At 43.7% G+C, this 24467-nt stretch overlaps 2 protein-coding genes across 2 annotated transcripts; one reads left to right on the forward strand and one right to left on the reverse strand.

Moving 5' to 3' along the window:
• Positions 1-4834: 4834 nt before the first annotated feature.
• GTF2H3 (general transcription factor IIH subunit 3) lies at positions 4835-17097 on the reverse strand. Its single transcript, XM_054996910.1, has 13 exons — positions 17029-17097; positions 16268-16347; positions 15854-15960; positions 14836-15002; positions 14166-14228; positions 12867-12896; positions 11668-11696; positions 11495-11569; positions 9240-9293; positions 8439-8507; positions 7449-7584; positions 7318-7354; positions 4835-6577 (listed from the first exon to the last, which is right to left on the reverse strand). The coding sequence occupies exons 1-13, from the start codon at positions 17036-17038 to the stop codon at positions 6508-6510; spliced, it is 927 nt and encodes a 308-aa protein (XP_054852885.1). The 5' UTR covers positions 17039-17097; the 3' UTR covers positions 4835-6507.
• Positions 17098-17263: 166 nt separating this feature from the next.
• Positions 17264-24365, forward strand: EIF2B1 (eukaryotic translation initiation factor 2B subunit alpha). Its single transcript, XM_054996813.1, has 9 exons — positions 17264-17381; positions 18174-18275; positions 18409-18545; positions 19128-19244; positions 19596-19708; positions 21349-21417; positions 22242-22317; positions 23169-23294; positions 24209-24365. Exons 1-9 carry the CDS (start codon positions 17369-17371, stop codon positions 24362-24364), a joined length of 909 nt encoding a protein of 302 aa, XP_054852788.1. The 5' UTR covers positions 17264-17368; the 3' UTR covers position 24365.
• Positions 24366-24467: the final 102 nt, after the last annotated feature.

Genomic DNA, 24467 nt, shown 5'->3' on the forward strand with positions numbered 1-24467 from the left:
GACAAGTTAAAATCCCCACTTGCCATGAAACATTTCGGGTGACTTCGGTCTAGCCATTCTCTTGGCCTAACCAACTATACAAGGCTGTTGTGAGAATACAATGGACGCAGGGAGAACCACGTACACTCCTTGAAGGAAGAGGTGAAATAAAGTTAAGCATACAGATAATCTGTGTGTGTGCACGCATGTATGTGTGCGTACACGCACACACTTCTGGGGGCAGAATGCATAGAGAAGTACTCCTGTAACTTTTTCCTCCTAGTAAGTTGTTTACAAATGTGCGGGTAACACTTGTCGCCAAAGTATAGCTACATACCATTTACGGTGCTTGCCATAAACAAAGCCCCTGGAATACAGAACAATGCCAGAAATCTACTGGTTTTGTCATTGGAACGCTTTTTACTTTCAGACCATATACTGTATTGAGGCAAAAACACGTTTTTGTCAAGTAAAAAGAATAGATTTATAAAGGAAACAGTACTTGAGTTATTCAGTATGCACAAGGAGAGAGATGAATCTACTCAAAAGAAACATTCCACAGCGCCTGTGTTTTCAGGCTCCGGACGTCGTGAAACACAATGACTTCTGCCATCATAAACATTTTTGTTTTGTGGGCACTTCTATACTGCAAGATACAGTGGAATTTTGCTTGAAGTATAAATACTGCAGGCAACGTGTGTTTTTCCCCAGGACTGTCGTGTTTTTCTCCAGGACTGTTGTGGGACTATACATGGCCGTATAGTCTAAAAAGATATGGTTTATGTTACAACATGCATAATACATTATTTTCTTACAGTCTCTCACATTCCATGGCTTGGAGCTCTTCAGGTGCCAGTACTAACACTTTAACATTTAAAAGATGCTTGCTGTGCTTTACTGGACATTTAAATGTATGTTCACTAGAGGCAAGATGCATCCACCATTACCACTAACTCAAAACCTGAAGTACTGAACTCTAGATCTGGAGTACAATATGGCTATATAGCTTCTCAATCAGACTGTACCTACCTGTAAAAATTGCTCACTGAAGGGCTGTGTTTACAGGCATTCAAAGGCAAAATCTGACAAGAGGCTGTATTTGTTGCTATAGCAGAACTGAACCACCCCACAGAGACCTTGAATCTCTGTGAGAAAGAAGGTCTATATGTGAAGTAAATATATCAACAGAATGGCAGTTCTGGCCAAATTTTTAAATACAGAATTTACAAAGCACAAAAAGAGAGAGAGAGACAAAAAGAGGGACAGTGATTTACCTGGGTGGGCATCAGAAAATCAGGACTGATTCTTGTAGATGTTTTTATAGCAATCAGTCTTTTTAAAAGGACTTAGGTAAATCCATGGAGGACAGGTTCATCAAACCTTTATTATTCAACCCCAAAATAAAATAAACCAATGTTTTTGCTCATGCTGGGAATGTTTCTAGACCTCATTGACCTAAGATCAAAAAAAAAAGTTAAACTGTCACCCTAAAAAGATCCTGGAACAAAGCGTGAAAATTTTCAATGCCATTTGGAAGGAAAAGACAGTCTAGAGAATTCACTTGAACATTCCTCGCTTCTTACGGTTATGTGACTGTAGCTGTTCAACCACCACATATAGCGTTATTACCCCCTGAAGAGTAAACCGCAGTACGGGTCATTAATACAAGTATTTCATCAGGGCCACAGACCTAATACAAATGCCTACCTAGGTAAAAAATTTGTACACACAACTTAGTTAAATATATATATATATATATATCTAAATAAATATATATAAATATATCTAGGAAATACACATTTTTCTTCCCAGCTGCTATTCTGTACATATAAGGTTAGACCACCTTGCAGCTGGTTTTAATGGTTAATCTTCACCTTCTGAGTATCTGCAGACACCAGGACATTGCCAAGGAACTACTAAAAGTGGAAAATTCAATCCGATTTGATTTGCTTCTTCCTTGGCTGAATACAGAAGCAATTTAGAAACAGAACAGAAATTCACAAGCACTGAAAAGTTCAAATTGTTTTCTGCACCTCGCATCCTTAATAGGCCAGTAATCAGCATTTTGTTCTGAGAGATTACGGGTCACTTGCTTGACCTTCCCTTTGAACAGACCAAGTCAATGTTTAGCTGATGTCGTGCCGGCTGAAGGTGATCCACGCAGCTGGTTTAAACCAGTGAAACTGCATACCATCCCTCTAAAAGAGGATTGTTCAGCTCATCTGCCAAGCTATTACATCGAGTCCATTCAATGGTTCCAAAGGACGGAAATCAGCAGTCTTTTCATCCTGTTCCCGGACTAGGAATGTGCTGGCATTGCTAGTCTTGTGAAGTTTTATGTCACTTTCACAGACACACAAAGAAAGAAACCCCTGACAGAGGGACCACCATGGATGCTGATCCAAGGACATGTTTGTCGTTCTTATACAAGAATGACCCTTTCTATTCCCTCTGCCTTTGTGACTTGATGACAGCACCACAACAGACTCAGAATAAGTTTCTTAAGGAGCAGAAGAACTTCACAATGGTAAGATGACCCGTTTTATCGTCCGGCGGAATAACCCTGCAGCAGAATCAGAGGTGGCCTGACGCAGCACAGCGCGAAGGTCCATCAGTGGCAGCAGGAGAAAGGCTAGCAAACTATTCATTCTACTTGACTGACTGCTCTGGCATTCCGAAATGTGCTTTTAACCACTTGTCTAGGGTTACCGATCGGGACTGCAACAGGCTAGTTAACCAAGCAGATAATCAAGGATGTTTAAGGAATCGTCTGAATTATTTAGGTTCAATATTGGTGTCTCTTTTTTCCTTATAGCAAGACAGAAGGGGGCTCCCTATTGCATTAAGTGAATCAACAAAAATTACAAAGCTACCCCAGTTAACAACCAGCACACACTCTGCCAGCCGACAGACACTTAGTATAAAATATGGCCCAACAATATGGTTAGAACTGGAAAAAGAACTAATACCTAAGGCTTGTTTTCTAAGGGAGAAGACACTTCATTAGGAAAGGATTTTAACAGTATACAGACACAAAAATCACAGCTGACAAAGCAGGGTGGAGGAAGTTCGCTGAGTCTACTTGGTCTTTTTTAAGTAGTCTCATTCAAATATTCAATATACTCCAGAAAAGAGAAAGAAGTTGTTAAGACCATATCTAGTAACACTCTCAATGGGGAATAAGTATCCAGTGATTTTTTTTTTTTAAATGACATTATGCCACAAGAATTTCTGTATCTTTGTGGCCTGAAACTTTTGAAAAGCATGCTAACTAGGTATTATGTTTCCCCAGACAATAAAGAAATTGGAACACCAAAAGCTGACCCGGTTGAGGCAACTCAACGAAGAGAAAAGGCAATTTAGCCTCCTGATGAAAAAGAAGCTGGCCCCCACAGCCACTGCCAGAACAGGGTCGTCCCTGGCCATGGAAAGAGGCTCCCAAAAGATTTCCTCCGGTGCAAAATTCTCTTCCCTCGCTTCTAGTAAGAGCAACTGGAACAGCTTCAAAGCGAAATCTGGTTCCAAAGCAGCGGCTGGCTTCCCTGCAACCGTCACCCAAGATCTCTGTGCAAGCAAGACGTCAACGTTTGGCAAAGTAAGTCTTGTGCCCCTCAAAAGTTGTAGCTTTAGCACTTAGAATGCTAGGGAAAGCAACAGCCCCTCCTCAAAAGCCACTGTGCCACCCAAACTACTCGGCATCTAGGGGTCTTTCAAATGATTATGTCGTATTAAGCACTTGTGGGAAAGATGACAGCAAAATCGGGCAGAAGTGTTTGTCCAGTGGCAAGTATGCATATCCCAAGGCAAGACAGAACACTGACCTACACACAAATTTTTCCAGAAACCAGGCTTATTATAGTGTAATAGAACAACTTCTAAGAAAAAATATCCATGAGAGCAAGCACCTCGTAAAAGGGGAATTGCTCCAAACTCCCTTTCTCCCAGCCTGCCTATGATTCCCCTGGCTTAGGTAGAATATTCACAGTCATTCTTATCCTCCTTAAGTAACCAGAGAGAGGGAAAGGATAGCAAGGCGTTTAAAATATCTAAAGGTTAACTTATTAAACTTTCTAGTTAAGGAATGTGAGCACTGTAAGTAAAAGACTCTGGGCTGCGACTTTTCTTATGGAACATGCTGACAATCCCTGTGCACTGAAATAAATACACATGCATGTTCTTAGCAAGAGGATTGTAGAAGTTCTTGTGGGTTTATGTGAAAACCACTAGTTTTTTTCTATTCAAGTCCCATCTAGGCAGGAGAGGTGACCTCAGTTCTGGGGCCTAATCCACCAGGGCAAGTATCTGAACCCAGCCCTGTATGTTTTTAAACCACAGGTATCGGACCTTTCTTCCCCAAGCGCTGGGCTAGCCAACATGCCCACGTACTTACACAGCAAGCAGCAGCTGACCAGAAGGAAAAATTACTTGCCTTTTCTCAGACAGACTGGATCACTGCACTCATCTTAGCAGACCCATCAGCCGAGGGAACTGATGGCTTGAAATCTAAAGGTAACTGCATGCATTTGGCTTTGATTGCCAAGGTAACATTTGATGCAGGTAGTTTATGTGTGGAGGGTGTTATCTGGTGTATATAATTCTCTTAATTGTCTGCAAATCAAATGGAAAGTGATGTGAAAAGCACCGGGCAATCTCCCTGCTGTTACCTCTCACAACAGACTGTTCCATCTCATTAGTGTTCCCACCAGGTCCAATAAATATGAAATGAAGTCTTCTCAGTCATTGATAAAGATGCCTAGAGTGGCCCTTTTCAAGAGCAGTAATTACTCACAAAGTCCTTAGAAGAGATTTTTTTTTCCTTTTCAAACTCACTGACCAATTTTCTTAAGAACAGTTTATTAAGGGAAGTTTTTTTTGAAAACGGAGTGAAAACAAAACGGCATTTAGCTAGAAAACAGTAAAGGATTTGGTAGAATGTACAGGCCTGAAAAAACACGTTGCATCCTGTTAATAATATACAGTCTCTAGGGAGCAACAGTTCCATGGGACCGCCAAACAGAACACACCTTGCTGGTTTCAGATTCAGGGAGCAAACCACACGGCGACAATCTCTAGAAGGAAGAAAGGACAAGCACTTTGGCTCTGTTGAAGCCAAGCCAATGTCGGAAGGACTAAAGTCACAGTTGGTTTTTGGAGGTACGCACAACATACCAAAAAAAGTTTTACACACGAAGCCAACACCTTGTGATGATCAGCCAGACAGGAGACAAGGCTAGTCACATGATATCAAAAAACTTTGCTTGCATGTAAATCAAGTAAGACTGAAATCTCCCTAATTTTCAAAATACAGCCTTAAAAACTGATGAGCCCCAGACCAGCTGCCTTTTCCTGGCCGAGCAGAAAACAAAAGTCTTTCACTGTACCCATGAAGGGAGATGCATAGAAGCCTCTTGGCTACCCAAACTCTCAAGCTATTATTATTAGGGTGCTTTATATGATAATAGATTCAGGTGGTTCACTTAGGAAAATCTCAGGCTATTAAGCTAGAATAAGTTTGGCTCACTGACTTGGGCCAGCAAAAGACCTGGATGGAACTATCAGATTGCTAACACTCGGTGAGCTCAGCTCAGAGTGGCCCAGAAGCCAAATCTTCTGCAGTTTTGGAAGCGGGCAGTAAATTCAAACAGGAGCTCAGCAGGACCAGCCAAGAGCCTGAATCCTAGTCCCTAAAAATATTAAGAGTTCTCCTTAAATATATGGAGGGTTGGAAGGAACAAGGGTGTCAAGGCTTGAATTGTTTAAACAGAATTGGCCCAAGGATGTTACATTAGAGGAGCTCCAGCCCAAATCCTTGGCTTTATACACACTGCCTTTCCATCTCAACGAGCTGAAGCAGAACTTCAGCTCGTTGCACAGTCAGCATTACGGGTTGGATCCGGCGGGTGTTCTGCTGGCAGAAGCGGACCTTTCCCCACCTTCCCTTCCCCCAGCAGCCCCCTGAAAAAACACAGCGGATTGTTAAGAGTCCCCTTCACAGGCAATAGATCACACAGGTCAAGGGGCTCAGCAGGAAGAGTCAGAAGAGATCGTCTCTCCTTGTATCAGAACTTCTGTAGGATTCAACCGTAAGACTTTAAATTCAAGTTATAAAACGAGCACATAGGCTGGATCCCATCAATCTGATGCCTTAGGAGTGATTTTCTCAGCACAAGGAACCTTTCCATGTCACAAGAGGCTCTTGCAACAGCTGCAGGCTCCTTATGCAGGCGGTGGGGAGGACATCACCATTCATGGAAGAGATCTGGAAGGATCCAATCCTCTTCGTATTGGGAAAGGCTCCTTGTGCTGGGGGAATGCACCACCATTAACGGCTTAGATGTGCAGATTCCGACCCACTGGGCATTGAGCAGTTACACCCAACTTACAAAACTCTTCTGAAAGCTATAGCTCTCTGTCAGTCCATTTTAATTCAGGGCTTACTCTTTCCCAGCATCTTGCAAACGGCACTCATAGCTTTGCCACCACAACCTGCACTGTAGCAGGAAGCAATAGACAGGAACAATAAGGCTGTCAAAGGGCTAATTTCGGTTTCTTTTTCTTCGACTTCATGACAGCTGGCAGCGAAATCTTGAAGGCAGTCCTGGAATAAGAAAGCAGAATGACAGATAGGCTACTGATTTGCTTGGACATGCAGGTATTCCACATCCACCAAAATTCTCCACCTAAGAAAACTCTGCGTGTTTTGTGCGATTTATAATTCTGCTTCTAAAGATGCACATGAAGAAGACACAAGAGACCATGAGACTGAATTTCCTGATGTTTGTAAAGGTTAAAATGTAGTTTGGGGGAGGGAATTTCAATGGGGCCTGTAAGGGACGTGTGGGGGAGCAAGCAAAAGGCTTTGATAATAAACCTGTGGCTAATGTTGTTTTTTTTAATATTGGATGAGCTAACCAGATTTCCCAAATCTCATTTTGCTGGGCTCTTAAGGTAAAGGTAGTCCCCCGTGCAAGCACCAAGTCATTATTGACCCATAGGGAGATGTCGCATCACGACTTTTTTTGGCAGACTTTGTACAGGGTGGTTTGCCATTGCCTTCCCCAGTCATCTCTAGGTGGTTAGAATTTTTGATAAGGTCTGCAAAGGGAATGGCAAAGAGGGTATGGAGAGAGCAGTTAAGACTGCTTGACGGAGCAAACAGACATGGAAAAAGTCTGTGGACCTAGGCAGTATCTATGCACTCCTATACCTCTTTCCGTAACACTGAGGACCAAAAACCTGCTTTGCTTTTATAAAATGGAGATGGTCAGTGAAGCCCGGCACACAAGAGACACTGCCCAGGTTGTGACGTTTTAAAACAAATCTCTTCAGGACACTTACTCGCATGTGGTGCAAATGGGGCTGAAGCTGCAGAATACTGGGAAAAAGAACAAAGGAGATTTTGTTCAGGTTGGTCACTTTTAAGATCGTGGGTCAGGCAAAGCCTGGTAAAGGCAACTGCAGTAACTCACTTGACAGGCACACGGAGCAGACATAGCCGATTTCTATGAGGTTTCTGTGACAGAAGCAAGCAGCCCGGTAGTCCACATGGACAGGAGGCGGAAGAATCAGCTGGGACCTTTGCTCGTGGTCTGGCAGGTATACCCACTGCAATTGGAAAATGGCTCTCTTTTAGGATTTGGAAGAACACTGCTGGATTAGAGGACATGTTAGGGCTGCCTTACTGGAATGGGTCAAAGGATCCAGCCAAGTCTAGCACTCTGTCTTCAACAGAGGCCAACGAGATGCTGTTGGAAGTCTGCCGTCTCATCTGTTGCTTGCCCCTGGCAGTTGATATGCTGCTGCTGAACATGAAGGTTCCACTTAGTTACCACGGTAACAGCCATGGACAGATGGGTGCTCAAATGAAGCTCAGTGACCCAAAATATCAGAACGAAATAAAAGTTGTCCATGCACCTCGCCTGAAAACTATTAAGTCGTGGCTGTATTTGCTTGGATCTGAACGTACAAAACTATTGTATACAAAGCCAGATCCTTGGCCCATCTCATTCAGCACCTTCAGTTCTGACTGGCAACAACTCTCTGGGGTCTCAGGCGGAGAAATGCACTTCCCAGCATCTGCCTCTTGAGACTGTGTCAAGCTGGAGAGCAAAGCCAGCATCTTCTGCATGCAAAGCCAGTCAGTTCTTTTTTACTTTGGGGTGTGTGTGTATCACTGATTGCATTTTTTCATAATGGCATTGTGATAAAATGTAAATCATCTTGAACATTTGGCTAGAAAGGTGGGACAGAAATTACTTTAATAATCATCAGAAAGTCAAAAATCCCTCCACGGATGAAAATTATTTTTGTGCCCCATCTATCAAGAAGCAACCCCCACCCACCCCACCCACTCAGAGTTTTCAACATATTTTGATGGTTTCCAGCAAAGTGGTACCTGTTGACTCAGTAACATTTCTTCAAGCTTTTGCATAGCAATGGGTTTAAAAAGACACACTCACCAGCAAATACTGCAGAAGAGACGGCACGTGGGGCACTCTCAAGTAGATACCGCCAGTAATATCACAAGCCTGGAAAACATGTTGCCAGCCTTTAAAAAACACAGCGGCACCGCACCAGTAAGGCAAGGAGCGCACAATATGCAAGGCTCCAAACTTCTAAACTTCATGACTGTGAACAAGAATTGAAAATGCAAGGCCGGCAAGTACAAAAGGTTCAGCTCTCAGGAAATGTTTTCACGTCTAGAAGCTTATTTTAAGCTTTTCGCAGGGCTCACTAAAATTATGCAAAGCTAAAGATTCCTGAATAAGAATTAGCCTCTCCCAGGCTCAAATTGTATTCACATTAGGAGCCTCTCCCCAGTTCCTGATGTCGCCTTTGATGCTTGCAAAATAAGACACCATCTGTGCTGCTCCGCATGCACTTGCAAACTCCCTGCCTCAGGAAAGCCACCTGGTTCTCTTTGCTCCTGGGTTTTCAGGGGTGGGTGAAACAGAGCCTTCAATGGAGGCTGATTCAGTTCCCTGCTGCTCTTTGACTGCTGCCTGTTCCCCTGATTTTTAAATCTACTGCTTCCACACTCTGGATGGCTTGCTTTTATTGGCTTGGATTTTTATCACCGCTTGTGTCATCTGTGCCTGCTGCTTAGTGTTTGGGTTTCATTGTTTGATGCTGCTTTTACTAACTGCTGTGCTTTTGTTGTTGTTGTTGTTAGCTTCATATGTCATCTCACCACATTTCCTCAAAACACTTTCTGCGAGGCTTGGAAATAAGATGTTCAAGCAATAAAACATAGATCATACCTGCTGCAAAAGCCCTGAATCGGAGTCCAAAACGCAGGCATCAATCAAAATATTCTAAAAAGCCAAACAAAAAAAACAAAAACAAAATGAAGTCCATGTAAATGAAGGGCGGGGGAGGGGGGGTCATACAATTACATTAATACAACAGATCCCCTCTCTGTTTGGTACAACCTGGGATACACCTTGATTTGTGACCTGTTTCTCTGGAAGAAGAAAATTCCTTCCCTTGCTTGCACCCAGAGGAAAATGCAGACAGGAGATGGGACAATTGGAACACAGTGGTAAGAGATTCCTCCTCACTTATATACTCAGGATTTCCATAACTCAAGGGTAGATTTCTTCCCGTGCATGTGCCCATTAGGTCCCGTCCCAGACATCTCCACTTAGAAAAACAGTTGGATAGCCACTCTCAGAGCTAACATCGCAACACTAGATAGACCAAACGTCTGGTTCAGTGCTTGTCACAGCTGGCTGGAGCCAGGGAAGCTGTCTGTAGGCTGCCACCACTCTGGTACTGGTTTTCTCGGAAGGGCCCAGAGCACCCAACCGACCGCTCCTGTTTACTCTTTCCCAGTAGGTTTGATTTATTATGTGACTGAATGAGGCATGAGGACCCAAGCAGAATAATAAAGAACTTTATTTTAGAAGTTTATTAATAACTGGTGTAGATTAAAGAGAATAGTAACGGCTGGTGAATAAACAAACACACTCTTAACATGTCTAACTAGACTGTTCTTTACTGTCTCCTGGAGATGGGCTTCCAACTGTCTTCACCCCTTCTCAATGAGGGATCCCTCTGTCTGCAGCAACCTCTTCTCAGCCCTGCTCCTGAGGAGTGAACACTCTCACACTGCAGGCAAGGCCTTTTATACCTTCTCTCAGGCACCACCCCCCACTTTCCTATTGGTGCAATTTCCCCTCAGAATCCCCTCATACCCAATCACAAAGGGAACCTGTAAAATATAGGCCCTGCAGTCACTTTAGTGCAGGCTTCCCCAGAGCCACTAAGCCTCACTAGGCCCGGGCTCTTAACAGTGCTGGTTACAACAGCCGGTATTTTACCACTCCGCTCAGCAATGTTTGAAGCCTTCCTCCAGCCTAAAGAGCATTCCTCCAGCTTCAGTGGCTCTTTCTCCAGCAGAAAAGCCACTTTAGATTGGAGGAAGGTTCTTAGGCTGGGAGGAAGGATTCACATTTTCCTGAGCGTAGGATACAGGCCGCTGTCTCTGGGGAGCTCTGAGTTCAAAGAGAGAAAGTTCTCTGTGTGGAAAAAACATTTGTAATTATTCTTAAGAAATAAAGTACCTCACAGAGCCCTAGAGCAGGAAGAGGCCTTCTGTGCCAGCTAATCCATCACTGTAGGAAACACAGAGCTACAGCATCCCTGACAGATGGCTGCCCGGCCTCCACTCGAAGACTTCTAGGAAGGGATAATCCACCTAGATAACTGCCTGTTCTCAAACTCCATTCTCAAGCTGCATTAAGGGGTTTTCCCTAATGGCCAATCGAAATCTACGCCCCTGTAATAAGCCCACTAAGGACTTGTCCCCTGTGCGGCAGCAGAGAACAAGCCCTGCCCCTCATCTACGTGGCAGCCCTTTGGGGATTTGATGAATACAGCCGTGGCCCCCTCAGCCATCTTGAGGCTCACCCAGTTTCTTCAACCTTTCCTTGTCAGGCTTGTTTCCAAGACCCCCTGCCTCTCCGGACTCTCTGATACCAACATAATTTTTAAAGAACTCAACCCAGTACACTAGGATGAGGTTCAATGGTGTTTTTGCCATCTTCTCGGCATGGAGTAGGAGTCACTGGGGCAGTCAGGGCTTTTTTTCTGGGAAAAGAGGTGGTGGAACTCAGGACCGCACAATGACGTCACTTTGGGTCAATTGGAACAAGGGGGGAGTTTTTAAAAGTTTAAATCGAACCTCGGTGAAAATGGTCACATGGCCGGTGGCCCCACCCCCTGATCTCCAGAGGGGAGTTTAGATTGCCCTCCGCGCCACACTCTAAACTCCCCCCTGTCTGGAGATCAGGGGGTGGGGACACCGGCCATGTGACCATTTTCAAGAGGTGCCGGAACTCCGTTCCACCACGTTCCGGCTGAAAAAAAGCCCTGGGGGTAGTTGTGAATTTCCTGCATTGTGCAGGGGGTTAGACTAGATGACCGCAGAGGTACCTTCCAGCCCTTTGATTCTATGATTCGGGATGAGAGATTGTCTTTACAAGCAGTGGTCATAATAAACTCCAGGGATCACCTGTTTCTGGGCTGCAAAGATGACGTTCATGAAGTTCATGTATTGCAAGGCGCTGTCCTCAGCAGCTTTTATGACCTGGCAAAGAGATGCAGTAGCTGTTAGTCCACACACTCTACTCAGTCAAACCCACAAGTTGCCAATATTTGCTATGGAAACCAGAAAAAAAATCTTACCAAAATCCTTGACTTAATTTCTTGGCTTGCTAAAGAGTTGAGAAGGGAAAAAAGAGAAATGTAAGGGATCTTAAGCCATTTCACAAAGTATCCTCTGGAATCATTCTGTCCATGAAAGCCTTACACAGATGTGACCATGGCTTGTTTCCCTAGTTAATGGTTACAACTAAACACCAAGATCAGAAGAGGCAGCAAGCCAAGATGTGAAATAAGCGCATTTAGGAACCATGGTTAGCATTAACCAGATTGTCAACAGTTGCATCCAACCAATGATGGTTACATCAACTTCAGACTCTCCCTGGCTGCTCTGCTTGCAAAGATGACACCCTCACATGCCCTCCAAGGCTCAGCTTGGCACACTAAACTATGGCTTAGGACCTTAAGCAAGCCATGCTTGGAACGAACCATGGTTAATTTAGGTATGGGTATTTAATAGTTAAATAGAAAATAGAGGTGGTCTTAACCATGGGGCAGCTCCCCCAAGCCCTGTACTGTGGAGCGGAGGGAAGGCCTAGTGGCTACCGCCAAGTCAATTGCCCTCCCAGGCTGCCTCATGATCCCTCCCCACCCTGCCCTACTTCTCTCAGTAGAATGAGGGAGACTCCTTGGACAATTACCTAAACTGCTGGGTGGCAGTTCTTCCACCCCTACCCAATGGGGAGAGGGGAAAGCAAGCAGAAAGCTTTGCAGTAACCCACTAGCTCCAAGCAGGGTGCACCAGCTCCATAACTCCACAGCAAAGATGGCAAGGAATGGAACTTCCATCCATAACCAGCTCTGGATACACAACAGCCCCATCCCCCCCACCCCCGATGAACAGAGGGAGAGTGGGTGGGCCGAAAGCTTTGTGTGGGTCCTTCAGCTTCAAGTGGGGCACACTGACTCCATGACAGGTGAAAATGAAAATCAATAGAATTTCCAGCTGCCACCAGTGTCACTTCTGAAGTGGCCCCGCTTCGCCTAATCAGGAGGTAAAATGGAAGAAAACTGGCTCAAAGGAGGGCATAGGGCCCATCCACCTGCATCGACCTGCAGTGGGAGGATAATGCAGTTGAGTCCATTCCCCCCTACCCCCTGCAGTCAATGATTCAGAGGCCTCATCTCTGAGCTTCGCCCAGGCACCCAGAATCACTCACACAAAATCCACCCAAAGACCAAACAATACTTTTGAGAGCAGAACAATTCAAGAGTCACAGTACCTTTCCCCTCCTTGGTCATCCTGTGAATATCTAACGTATACAATATTCAGGAATCAATTTTCTGTGATACTTTTAAAAAGATCAGAAAACACAATTGCACAACCTCCTAAACTTGTAATATTATTGCAGAAAGAAATCAGTTGTATTTCCAAACAGATAACGTGTAATAAAAATGATGCAATTGTTTTTCTTTTCTTCCCCAGGGATCAATAGGATTTGAGTCCAGTACTCCTTAGTGAGCAACAAGATTTTCAGGGTGTAAGCTTTCAACAATCAAAACTCCCTTCTTCAGATACCTGAAGAAGGGAGCTGTGACTCTTGAAAGCTTAGATCTGAAAATCTTGCTGCTTTCTAAGTGCCACTGGAATCAAACGCTGCTGGTCTATTGCAGACCAATATGGTTAACTACCTGAAACTATCCCTGTGGTCAATGTTACTGATATGAATGAATATAATTTTTAAACAATAAACAGGCAAACTATGGTTGTTGTGGGTTTTCCGGGCTGTATTGCCGTGGTCTGGGCATTGTAGTTCCTGACGTTTCGCCAGCAGCTGTGGCTGGCATCTTCAGAGGTGTAGCACCAAAAGACAGAGATCTCTCAGTGTCACAGTGTGGAAAAGATGTAGGTCATTTGTATCTACTCAGGAGGGGTGGGGTTGAGCTGAGTCATCCTGTAAGAGTTTCCCAGGGTGTGGAATGAAACGTCAGGAACTACAATGCCAAGACCACGGCAATACAGCCCGGAAAACCCACAACAACCATCGTTCTCCGGCCGTGAAAGCCTTCGACAATACAACAGGCAAACTCTTTGTCCTCCATTCCTCAGGGCATCAACTCACCTTGCCTTTCTTCTCTTGAGTCCCTTTCATAGCCCCTCTGCCTCTGCAACTCTTACCATCCTCATATGAATGCAAAGAGTTGCCTTATACCCAGTTGGTCTTCCTAGCTCGGGATTGTCTACCTTGACTGGCTGCAGTTCTCCAGAACTTTAGACAGCCTTGATTTTTTAAACGTGAAGATGCTAAAAACTGAACCTGGGCCTTGTTAATCCCGTTGTAAGACAACTTGGTAAGGTTTTCTCCTCCACAATGGAAATTTAGACTGTAAGCTCCTTGCGGGTAGGAGCCGGTTTCTCTCATACTATTATTTTTGCTTATGAAATTCCAGACAATTGGTGGGTGGTCCTGTATAATTCACAAATAAATATCAGATACACACCCTACAGCTGGGACAAATTGCAGAGAATCGCTCTGTGCTTTGGTCTGAAAATGAAAACATCGGGAAAATCAAAAGGATACAGCAGAGTGCTTTGGCAAGGGATCCTGCCAGTAACGTCTCAGTCTGCTGGCCTTTTATTTCAGCTGCAATGAAAGAAAAAAAAAGAGAGAGATTGTAAATTAATTTCTTGGTTTGAACACACCGCACTTGCTAATAGCAGTGCTTCCTCCCAGGCTACTGAGCCTTCTCCTATTGCTCATAACGGGAGGACTTGGGGGGAACGTGCCGCTGTTCGCAGAAAACTTGAAATCAGATCAGAGTGGAGCAGCCCCTGCAGTGTTAATTTGTAGCATCACAGGGGCCACCGTGTGCCTTGCTCAGGGGCCATTTTCATTTTTCAGCCTGCCCTGTTTGGGGACAAGGGAAGAAAACCAAAGTATCTTCAGTGTTTCCAGAATGAGAAGATCAGCTATGCATCTGAAAAAGAGAGCTGTGGCTCTCAAAAGCTTATGCTACAATAAAGTTGGTTAGTCTTAAAGGTGTTACTGGACTCTACTTTTTTCCTACTACAGACTAACAAGGCTAACTCCTCTGGATCTATCTTCAGTGTATGTCCATAGGGAAGTTGACTGGACACTTAGGGGAGCATACTCAAAGAGCCATCTAGAAAACCCTAAAAAGTTTAGGAAAAAGCAAGAAAGAGATGCAGAAGAACAGAACAAACTGAACTGAATCGGAAAATCATCTCACTTGTGGTCATGAGGTCCTTTATCTCCTCTGCAATGGTTTCATTTATGGTAGTCAATAACTCGTACTTCCCATCTTTGCTGCCAGAAATATTGGATTCGAGAGGGTTCCCCCCACCCTCCCCAAAGAGATCAGCAGCTGCCCAGTGCTTTCCAGGGAACAGGAAGCGACTGCAAGAAACAGAAGAACAAAAGCGTGTTATGTTGCGTAATAAAGAACTTTACCATATACATTAATCTAAAAACCAGATTTTGGACAGTGTTTCAAGGAGAAAGGCAGAAAGTGCACCCTTCATTCCCATTCACTTCTACTGTATACTCATCTGTTTGCTGTATGTATTATCCCGCTGTCATTGCACTGTTTTCTACTGTTGTAATACCAATTTTCTATATTGCATCTAATGACGTAGTATGATTTTTTTGCATTCTAAATATGTCTAACTTTCTATGCTTGTTCAGATATCTGTTATCCTAGTACCAGTACATTTCTTATTAGATGTCTCATCCTATCAACTGCACCAACTTACATTTCTTATTAGATGTCTCATCCTATCGACTGCACCAACTTACATTTCTTATTAGATGTCTCATCCTATCAACTGCACCAACTTACATTTCTTATTAGATGTCTCATCCTATCGACTGCACAGACTTACACTATGGAATCTGCTCCAAGTCTCAGTGAGAAAGGCAGACTATATATACAGGAAATAAATAACCTTGATATCCCTGTGAGATGGGATAGGCCACCTGTGCATTTTGCAGGCTCATTTGGGGAGAACACCAACAAGTCCATAGGTAAGCTGTCAAACTACAGGAACTGGCATTCTGGAATGGACAAAGAGCCACCCAGCTCCACATTCTGTTTCCAAAAAGGGCTCCTCCTTAAGAAGGGTACAATGGACACTACATTCCCTGGAATCTGGCATTCAGAGGTATCCCTCCCTCTTAACTGCATCTGCTCTCCCCCACCATGCTATGTCTCAGATGCCACTCTACTGGAATGCAAAATGCTACAATACCTTTCTTGCACATGACTGGCTATCACAGCAAGCTTGTTGTTACGGTTCATAAATAAGTGAGAGTTTCCCAACACCATGGCTGCATCAAGGCATTTTGACAACGTAAACTCCAAGGAAAGAAAAAAAAATTGATTAATAGTAGCAAACATACCTCCCTCCATTCCTAACCACATTAACAGTTCAACTGTAACCAGGCTTACTCAGAAGTCAGTTCCACCAGCAAAACAAGACATATTTCCAAGTAAGTATGCTTAGGATCGTGTTCTTACTTGGAAGTTCCTCTGAAAGCAGCAGTGGCTATTTTAAAGTAAATTTCAAGTTCAACGAAGATGGTAACATTTAAATTCAGTTATGAAGAAACACAGCATGGCAAACAAACAACTGTACAAGATGTCACATATTGTGCGGTCTTACCTCGGATCCCCCTATTGCCTGCTTTCCCCACCAGATAGGGTTTGTGTCAATTATGATGACTAAGAGATTCAGGTCATCATCTACAAAAACAAGAACTTGCGCATGAGAAAACATGGGTCAACATACGGGTAGATCAACGTTTACAGTTTATCAAGAAAGGTCAGATTTGTGTGCGTGTGTGTATCTTCCTTATATCATACATACCTTTCATAGCATATATCTCAGCTGTGTATGTACACATACCCATGTACAACATGGATGTATACACACACAAAACACGTCAACTGAGGATAAACACTTTGTAGCATATATAAAATGTATGAAATGTCTTTGAAATTAACTGTACTGACCCACAATGTGTAATCTGTCTTGAGTCTCACTCAAAAGTAGACTAATAATAACATAAATATATCTCGTTACATATATGTGAGAGTGTGTGTGTATCTTTCATATACCATATATACCCTCCTCAGTATATATCTCAGCTGTGTATTTACACACACAACACGCCAACTGAGGAAAAACACTTCATGCATCCCACAAAGTGAATTCTCCCTCTCAGAAGCTCCTGCCACAATAAACGTCCCCCTCTGGGCTTCTCCTATTCTGGCTGCCAGAGACTGAGGGGCTGCCCCCTGAGGAAGGAGGAGGACGCCCCGTGCAAACACGCACGAGAGCCGCACCGTCTCCTCCGTTCTGCGAAGCCCCGCCATGGAGGAGAAACGCTCGGCCGAAGCTCGCCCCTCGCGCCCCGCACTCACCCCCGCTCATGGTGCCCAGCTGCTCCCAGGAGCCGAGAGCGCGGTCGCCCGCCACTGAGGTCACCGACAACACCGGCACGTCCAATTGACGTCACCACTAAGCTCCCCCATAGAGCTAGAAAAAGACTGCAAGCCTCTCCTCTCAGAGGTTTTCACCATAGAGATGACAATGCCTAGACGGACCATTTTCGATCCTTACCGGAAGTTCAGATCACATCCATCTCTGTCTTTCTACCCCTGGCGTTCCAGAAAGTGCTCTCCCCCGGTCGCGCGGTGGTGTGCCAAAGGTTCCGAGGGAGGCAGGCTGGCCGCGCGAGGGTTCCGGCTCCATCTTTCCACCATGAACGAAAACGGTGAGGCGACCAGCGGGGCTCCCTGCCTGGGAAGGCGGTTTAAACCTCTGTTCTGGGTCTAGCGGCCCCAGCTTGCTTCTCATATAGGACTGAATTTCTGCTCAGGTTCCACCTCCCAAGTTCCACCTTTTTGGCCCGAATGCCTGTCATGTCAGCTGTTGGGAGGGCGGCTGAGGCCAGCTCTTATTTTATTCTCTCTATCTCTGTAGTACAGAGTCTGTACATACATATTGTTTACATAATCGATAAGTGCTGGTGTATTTCTTGCAACTCTTTGAATAGATTGCAAACGTTAGCTCATAGATTTCAATTCCAATGGAACTTGGGGGAGTTGTATTTTTTAATATTTTTAAATAAGAGAAATAAATGATCCCACTAGTGTATGATCTTGCTGCAGTTTCATTTTAACAAACAAAATGGGCGAGGCTGCAGATAACCTCGATGAGATGCTTCATTCCACATAGTGGAGGAAGGTTGCTTTGCTCTGGAAGGTTAGGATAGTTTCCCAGATTTATTTTGAGAACTGGAGGAGGAAGAAAGAGAGCTTTTTAAATGTTTCTATGTTGCGTTCTTGAATGTTTTCAGAATTAGTGTTCGTCCCTAGATCTTGTAAAATAGCCAGTTTATAAGACTTTAATTATAGCGTATATGAGTTAATAATATAGAATGAATTATACCAAGCTTTAGATGTCAGGGATCAAAAGCAAAATCCTTGGAAGAATAGCAAGAAAACAATTATGAGAATCCTCATGGACCCTCTATGTCCTTTCTCCTCCAACTCCCCCTTTCCAGAGCTGGTTGAAGCATTTAAAACCCAGATGAGGACTGATCCTGAGGTTGCCTCTGCAGTGGCTGCCATCCGTGTCTTGCTAGAGTTCTTAAAGAGAGACAAAGGCAAGTCGGAAATTCTGGATTATGTGGATCTAATTGTGGAGGGAGGGATGGGCAGATGAGGGTAAATTCAGTGGGAAAGTGGATGGTCTTCTCATCTTTTCTAACTGGCTCTTTCTCTTACTGCCTCTGTCAGGTGAGACAATTCAGGGGCTGAGGGCAAATCTCAGAAATGCAATAGAAACTCTCTCTGGTGTGGATTCTTCAGTGGCTGTCTCTTCTGGAGGGGAACTCTTTTTAAGATTCATCAGCCTCACCTCCTTGGAGAACCCAGTGAGTTTAATCAGCTATTTGTAAAGCAGAGTAGGGCTGCTGGTTTAGAAATGTTGAAGAGGCTGAGGAAAATTCTAAAACTTAATGTTGCTAATCTCTTTTGCTCTATATACTTAGCTTTGGCATAATTTTTATTTCCACAAATCTTTTTTATCCAACCCTTCCTCCAAGTTCAGGGCAGCACACATAGTTCTCCTTTACCCCATGTGGTACAGTAGGGAGGGCTCATAGGGACAGTGACCAGTGCGGGGTAACCCAGGGAGCTTCATGGCAGTGCCCATGTGAGCCTAATCTCGTCAGATCTCAGAAGCTAAGCAGGATCGGCCTTGGTTAATATTTGTATGGGAGACCTCCAAAGAGGACCAGGGTTGCAGAGGCAATGGCAAACCACTTGTTGGTCTCTTGCCATGAAAACCCCACCAGGGGTCGCCGTAAGTCAGCTATGACTTGAGGGCACTCTTCACCACCTTGATCCCAGTACCTTTTTAGACACTAAGCATGTGCAGTGCACATCGTGTCTCATTTCTGTCATTTAAAAAACCATCTTCATTTTTCAAATCTTGTTTTTACCATTTTTTCCAGGACTATTCCAAATGTAAAGAGATCATGATTGAACGAGGAGAACTTTTTCTCCGGAGAATCTCTCTTTCCAGAAACAAAATTGCACAACTTTGTCATACCTTTATCAAAGATGGTGGAGTAAGTATACCTGCATTTTATAGGGTCAAGAAATATAGTGCTTTTGTGAGTCCCCCAGACATACTGCGTAATACAGAAATTGGTACTGGATGCCATATTTAACATTCTAAGTCAATATGCAAAGAAGATTCCAAAACCATTAGAGGTTTGAAAAGGTGGGGGAAAGAAAGCTTTAATAGGAGGCTGGTCTAGAAAAGAGAACCTATGCATTCTGGCAAAGCTTCAAGTTAAAAAAAATAGCACTTAAAAAAATTGAGGCTAGTAGTGTATTTGGTTCATTTTTTAAAAATTCAAGTTGAATGAAAACACAACAGACTGTAAACTGAGGAATGATATGACTTCCCTCCACAGAGAATATTAACACATGCTTACTCAAAAGTGGTCCTGAAAGTGTTAGAAGATGCTGCCAAAGCAAAGAAACGTTTCAACGTCTACATCACCGAATCACAGCCAGATCAAGCAGGGCAAGTATAAAGTTTGCTTTTTTTTCACTAGTAAACCACTGGATTGGTTTTGTTTTTGCTGATTTATTTTTTAAATCAAAGTATCATAAAATTGTTAACATCTGGGCTCCTATACTTCAACTTTTGTCACAAAAATATGTTTTACCGTCTGAGCCATGGTATAGAGATATGTTTTTATTTTAAATGAAGAAAATCATATTTATAGGGGTTTGAAGAATAATAGTACTAAGCAGAGTTAGGAGTTAAGAGGGCAAGTTATATTAGGTCAGTTAGTTATTGTACCTTTGTCATTGTTTAATCTGGCTTTCCCTTTAGGAGTTAAAACAAGATGTATAGGGCTATACCATTTGTGCTAGGGTAGCTATGAGTTATTTTCTGGGTTTTTGGATTGTAACTTTTTAATATTCATCTGTTACCTTTTGCATTTGAAATCAGTATTTTAATAAATTTATAGTAAAAAAATTAAATCAGAGTCCATAAATTTAATCTCCAAACTCTTTGCAAGCCTGATTCCTTATTGTTCAGCAAGAGACTCAAAGGGAAACCAGAGCCTTCTGTCTCCTTCCATGGAAAGGTGCAACAAGAACCTGAAATGGGAGAGAACTTGGGCCTTCTCTGAAGTCCTTGTACTGGCGGCAGCTGGTGCTAAGTCTTGATTCACTCTACAGGGGGGCTTTTGATAAAAGCATGGCTTGTTTGTTGGCTTCAGCAAAATCAGAGACTGGCCCTCCCCTCCCCACACTTTCGTTACAGTTCAGAGAGAATTTAGTGAGGGCTGGCTGCTGGGGGGATTTTAACATCGCCAGCCTGGTATGTAGATTTATGGTTGTTTTTGATTCTCCACCTCATCAAATAAATTTATTGTTTAATATTTAATATTTGTGCAGTGTATTTAGTGTTCACATCACTTCACATACTTTATCTTGCTACAGTTTTTATAACAACCCTGTAAAGTTGGTCAGTATTAGCCCCTTATTGCATTTGGCTGAAGTGAAGAGATTGGCTTGCCTAAGGCCAAGTGAGCCTGGGAATGGAATGAGATTTGCAGTTTTTTAAAAAAATCAATGATAAGTTTCCATTAATCCAAGAGTAAATAAGTATGCCATTTATTTATGTTATCTGTACTCCACTTTTCTCATTGAGACTCAAGGTGGATTACATAGTGTGTCAGTTTCAAGGGAATTTCAATAAACAGTATAATACGATATGTTTTTATGAATGAGCATTAGCTTTAGAAAAAAGGAAAATATAAGTATCTTAAATTCAAACAAGCAGTATCTTAGCTTCTCCTCCAACCCGATGCCAACAGCTCCACCATGCCACAAAATATATAATTTTTACCTTTGTTTTTATTTCTTTGCTTCATTTGTACCTTTTCTCCCCAGTGCAGGGTACTCAAAGTGCTTCACATCATTTTCCTTTCCTCCATTTCACTCCCCCCAAAATCCGATGAGGTAGGTTGGGCGGGTGTGACTTGCCCAGCAAACTTCCAAAACAGAGTAGGGAATTGAACCGGATTCTCCCAGATCCTAGTCCAACAGTCTAGTAGCCACTACACCACACTTACTCCGGAACATTTATAGCATCAAGGTAGCAAATTGTATAAAACATCTGATTTCTCCCCCCTTTCTTAAACACAGGCAAAAGATGGCCAAAGCCCTCACTAAACTTGGTATTCCTGTGATTGTCATTCTGGATGCTGCTGTCGGGTATGTGTGCGCATTCATTACTGCAAAACTTGCAAGAGACCCAAAACAGAGAGAGAATGGGGGGGGGGGTGTTCTGTAGTTCAACGCAAAGCCCAAAACCTCCTGGAGAACCAGCGAGACCCCAATGCTGTCTGAAAAGATTCCGTTATCCCTCCTGTTTGGTTACCGACGACTAGCTCTGGATTCCCTTGCAGTTGTCAAACAAGAGGTGGTCTGTGTGTGTGTAGCACAGTATTGGGGATTACAAGACCCCACAAAAACTACTTAATTGGTTGGCTGTTACAGATCTGTTCCACTCGGTGGAGGCAGGCACTTTCCTCCAGCCAAATGAGCCCTCTGAGTGGCACGTCAAGGAAGGGGCTCCTTTAGCCGAAGGGGAAAGCACTTCCACTGAGGAAAAGGATCTGTGACTTCCCCCTCCTCATGTTACATACAGGGCTCATTTCAAGGGGGGACGTGCAGGAATGCCGTTCCGGCAGTTCCCCAAAGAGGTCATGTCAGGTGACCCCACCCACCTGACTCTGCCATTTTGGGCCTGTTTTGGCCTGGATTGGGGCCGAAACAGCCTGGATTGGGTCTCTGACAGGTGGTGAATCACTCTCCCACTCAGCAGCAGCCCAATCCTGACCATTTTGGGCCCCTTTTCGGCCATTTTCAGCCCTTTTTGCCATTTTGGGCCCTGAATGGCCAGGATTGGGCCCAAAGCAGCCACGATAGGCGGTCAGGGGGTGTGGCATATGCTAATGAGTTCCTCCAGCTCTTTCTATGAAATGACCCCTGGTTACGTAAGACTTATTTTTTCCCCCTTTATCTTCCCTCAATAGCTACATCATGGAAAAGGTCAACGTGGTAATAGTTGGAGCAGAAGGAGTTGTAGAAAATGGAGGGATCATTAACAAGGTAAAGTGTGGTACAGTATTTATTGTAGCAGCTCTCTGCACATTGAATTTTCCTGGTCTTAGAAAATGCCATTTGTAAGAGCCACCAGCCACTACACAGATGCCTTCATGAAGCTCCCAATCGAGAAACAGCCATGATGGAACAGAACACTAACACAATATTTTTCTAGCTTCTGCAACAACAAAATGCCCGATCAACTTGCATTTCTAGAAACTTTACGGGGTCAGGTGGGTGCTTTGAAAAAGCAACCTGCATAATTATGCAAATTAAGTACATCTAGCTATTCTTACTATTTTGCATAATTCATTTAGGTTTTGCTTGGCATGGGAAGAAGGAATGCTCTGGACCCATCACCCAAAATCCTGTTTGGCTGCCACTGGCTTCTTAAATATAACGAGCCCTTTTGAGCATACCTTTATAGCCAGAGTCAGTCACTTGATTCTTTCTAATGAAAACAAAGATTCTCAAGAAGCTGGACTGTGTGTGCCCAGTACCACATTCTCTAGCATGCACACAGTGTAAGCCATGTAGCATGCACACAGTGTAAGCCATGTTTACTTCCTTCTCCTTTAAAACAAGCACACATTTCTATTTGCAAAATTTAAGACTGCAGCCTTTTTAAAAAAATAAAATGGAAATACTCCCGATTCAAAACAAAATGATGAAGTGATTAGACTTGAGTGACCTCTGAAAAAGTTATCTGGGGGCAAGGGGAAAGTGCACAAGCTTCCATCTCCGCAACTGAAATTCACCGGATTAACATATGGGAAGCTTAGCTTGACCTTTCTTGTTGGCCCTTTTAAAAATCACAGAAAATAGCACCTTAAATGTTGATTTCTTTCCCTCTGCAGATTGGTACAAATCAAATGGCTGTATGCGCCAAGGCCCAGAACAAACCCTTCTACGTGGTTGCTGAAAGTTTTAAGTTCGTAAGACTTTTCCCTCTGAACCAACAGGATGTCCCCAATAAGTTTAAAGTAAGTGAGGAAGAAAACCGGGATAGTTCTTAGTTATTTGAACTCAAGTAGACAACCTAAAGCAGTTTAGTGGCCAATCCTTGCTTTTGACCACAAGCTTACTGCAGAGAGCAGGTGTGGGAAGGAGGCAGGTTTCCTGTCCGCTAGGAAGCCCTGGGGCTGGCTGGTAATTTTTCTTCTTTTTTGCTCCTTGGTGGTGCGTTCTTGCCAGCGAGACAAAAAGGGATTTCCCAGTTCCATATGCACTCCAGTGTTGCAGACACCATTTGTGTCACTAGATGAGCTGCCCGCGCCAGGGGGAGGTGGCAGAGTACAGACTGCCCCCCCCCTTATCTTGCCAAGCCATGGTGTCCTGTAGCCCTCTGCATTTTGAAGCAGTAACTATTCATTGCTGTATCACAGGGGAAAGAGTGGAATGGAGAGAGCTAAAGTGGTGGAGCAGACCAAAGTGTTAATGGGGGACCGGGGATCCCCGAGTTCAAATCCCCACTGATCTATGAGGCACCCACAGGGGTTGGTGTGAGGATAAAACGGGGAAGGGGAGAACCATTTATGATACCCCGAGCTCCATGAAGGCAGAAGAGGATGAAAATGAGAGTGCTTCTTCATTGTGTTTTAGCATATTTTCAGTGAGGAAGATCTAATATCCCCAAACTGAGTTATTTCTTGTACATTTATCCAAAACCATTAAAAATGCACATACATAAATTGCTGCCAGAAATTTAAATTATGTGATCACCTCTAAAAGTACAAAAATAATTGGCGTGCTGCAACATGTAAATATTGTAAGCCTTAAGTTGACAGCAAGTGTCTTTCCTTTGTCCTGTTTAGCAGCTGCCATTGTCCTATGTAAGTTGCACAACTGATTAAAATGCCAGCCCTTCTTTAAAAAAGATTTTTTTCCCTTTCCCCAGTACAAAGCAGACACGCTAAAGAAGAGCAAGGATCTAACAACGGAGCATCCCTGCGTTGATTATACCTCCCCATCTCTGATCACCCTTTTGTTCACAGATCTTGGGGTCTTGACCCCGTCTGGTGTGAGCGATGAACTCATTAAACTCTATCTGTAAACTCTTGTCTCCTGTGGTGAGTGGCTGCAGCTGAATTTTGGTGCTGGCTTTCCAAAGAGGGTCAGCAGCAGGAATAAATGGGGGGGGGGGGGAGCTGATGATG

This window comes from Eublepharis macularius, chromosome 13 (assembly GCF_028583425.1).
Source record: "Eublepharis macularius isolate TG4126 chromosome 13, MPM_Emac_v1.0, whole genome shotgun sequence".
Classification (NCBI taxonomy): Eukaryota; Metazoa; Chordata; class Lepidosauria; order Squamata; family Eublepharidae; genus Eublepharis; species Eublepharis macularius.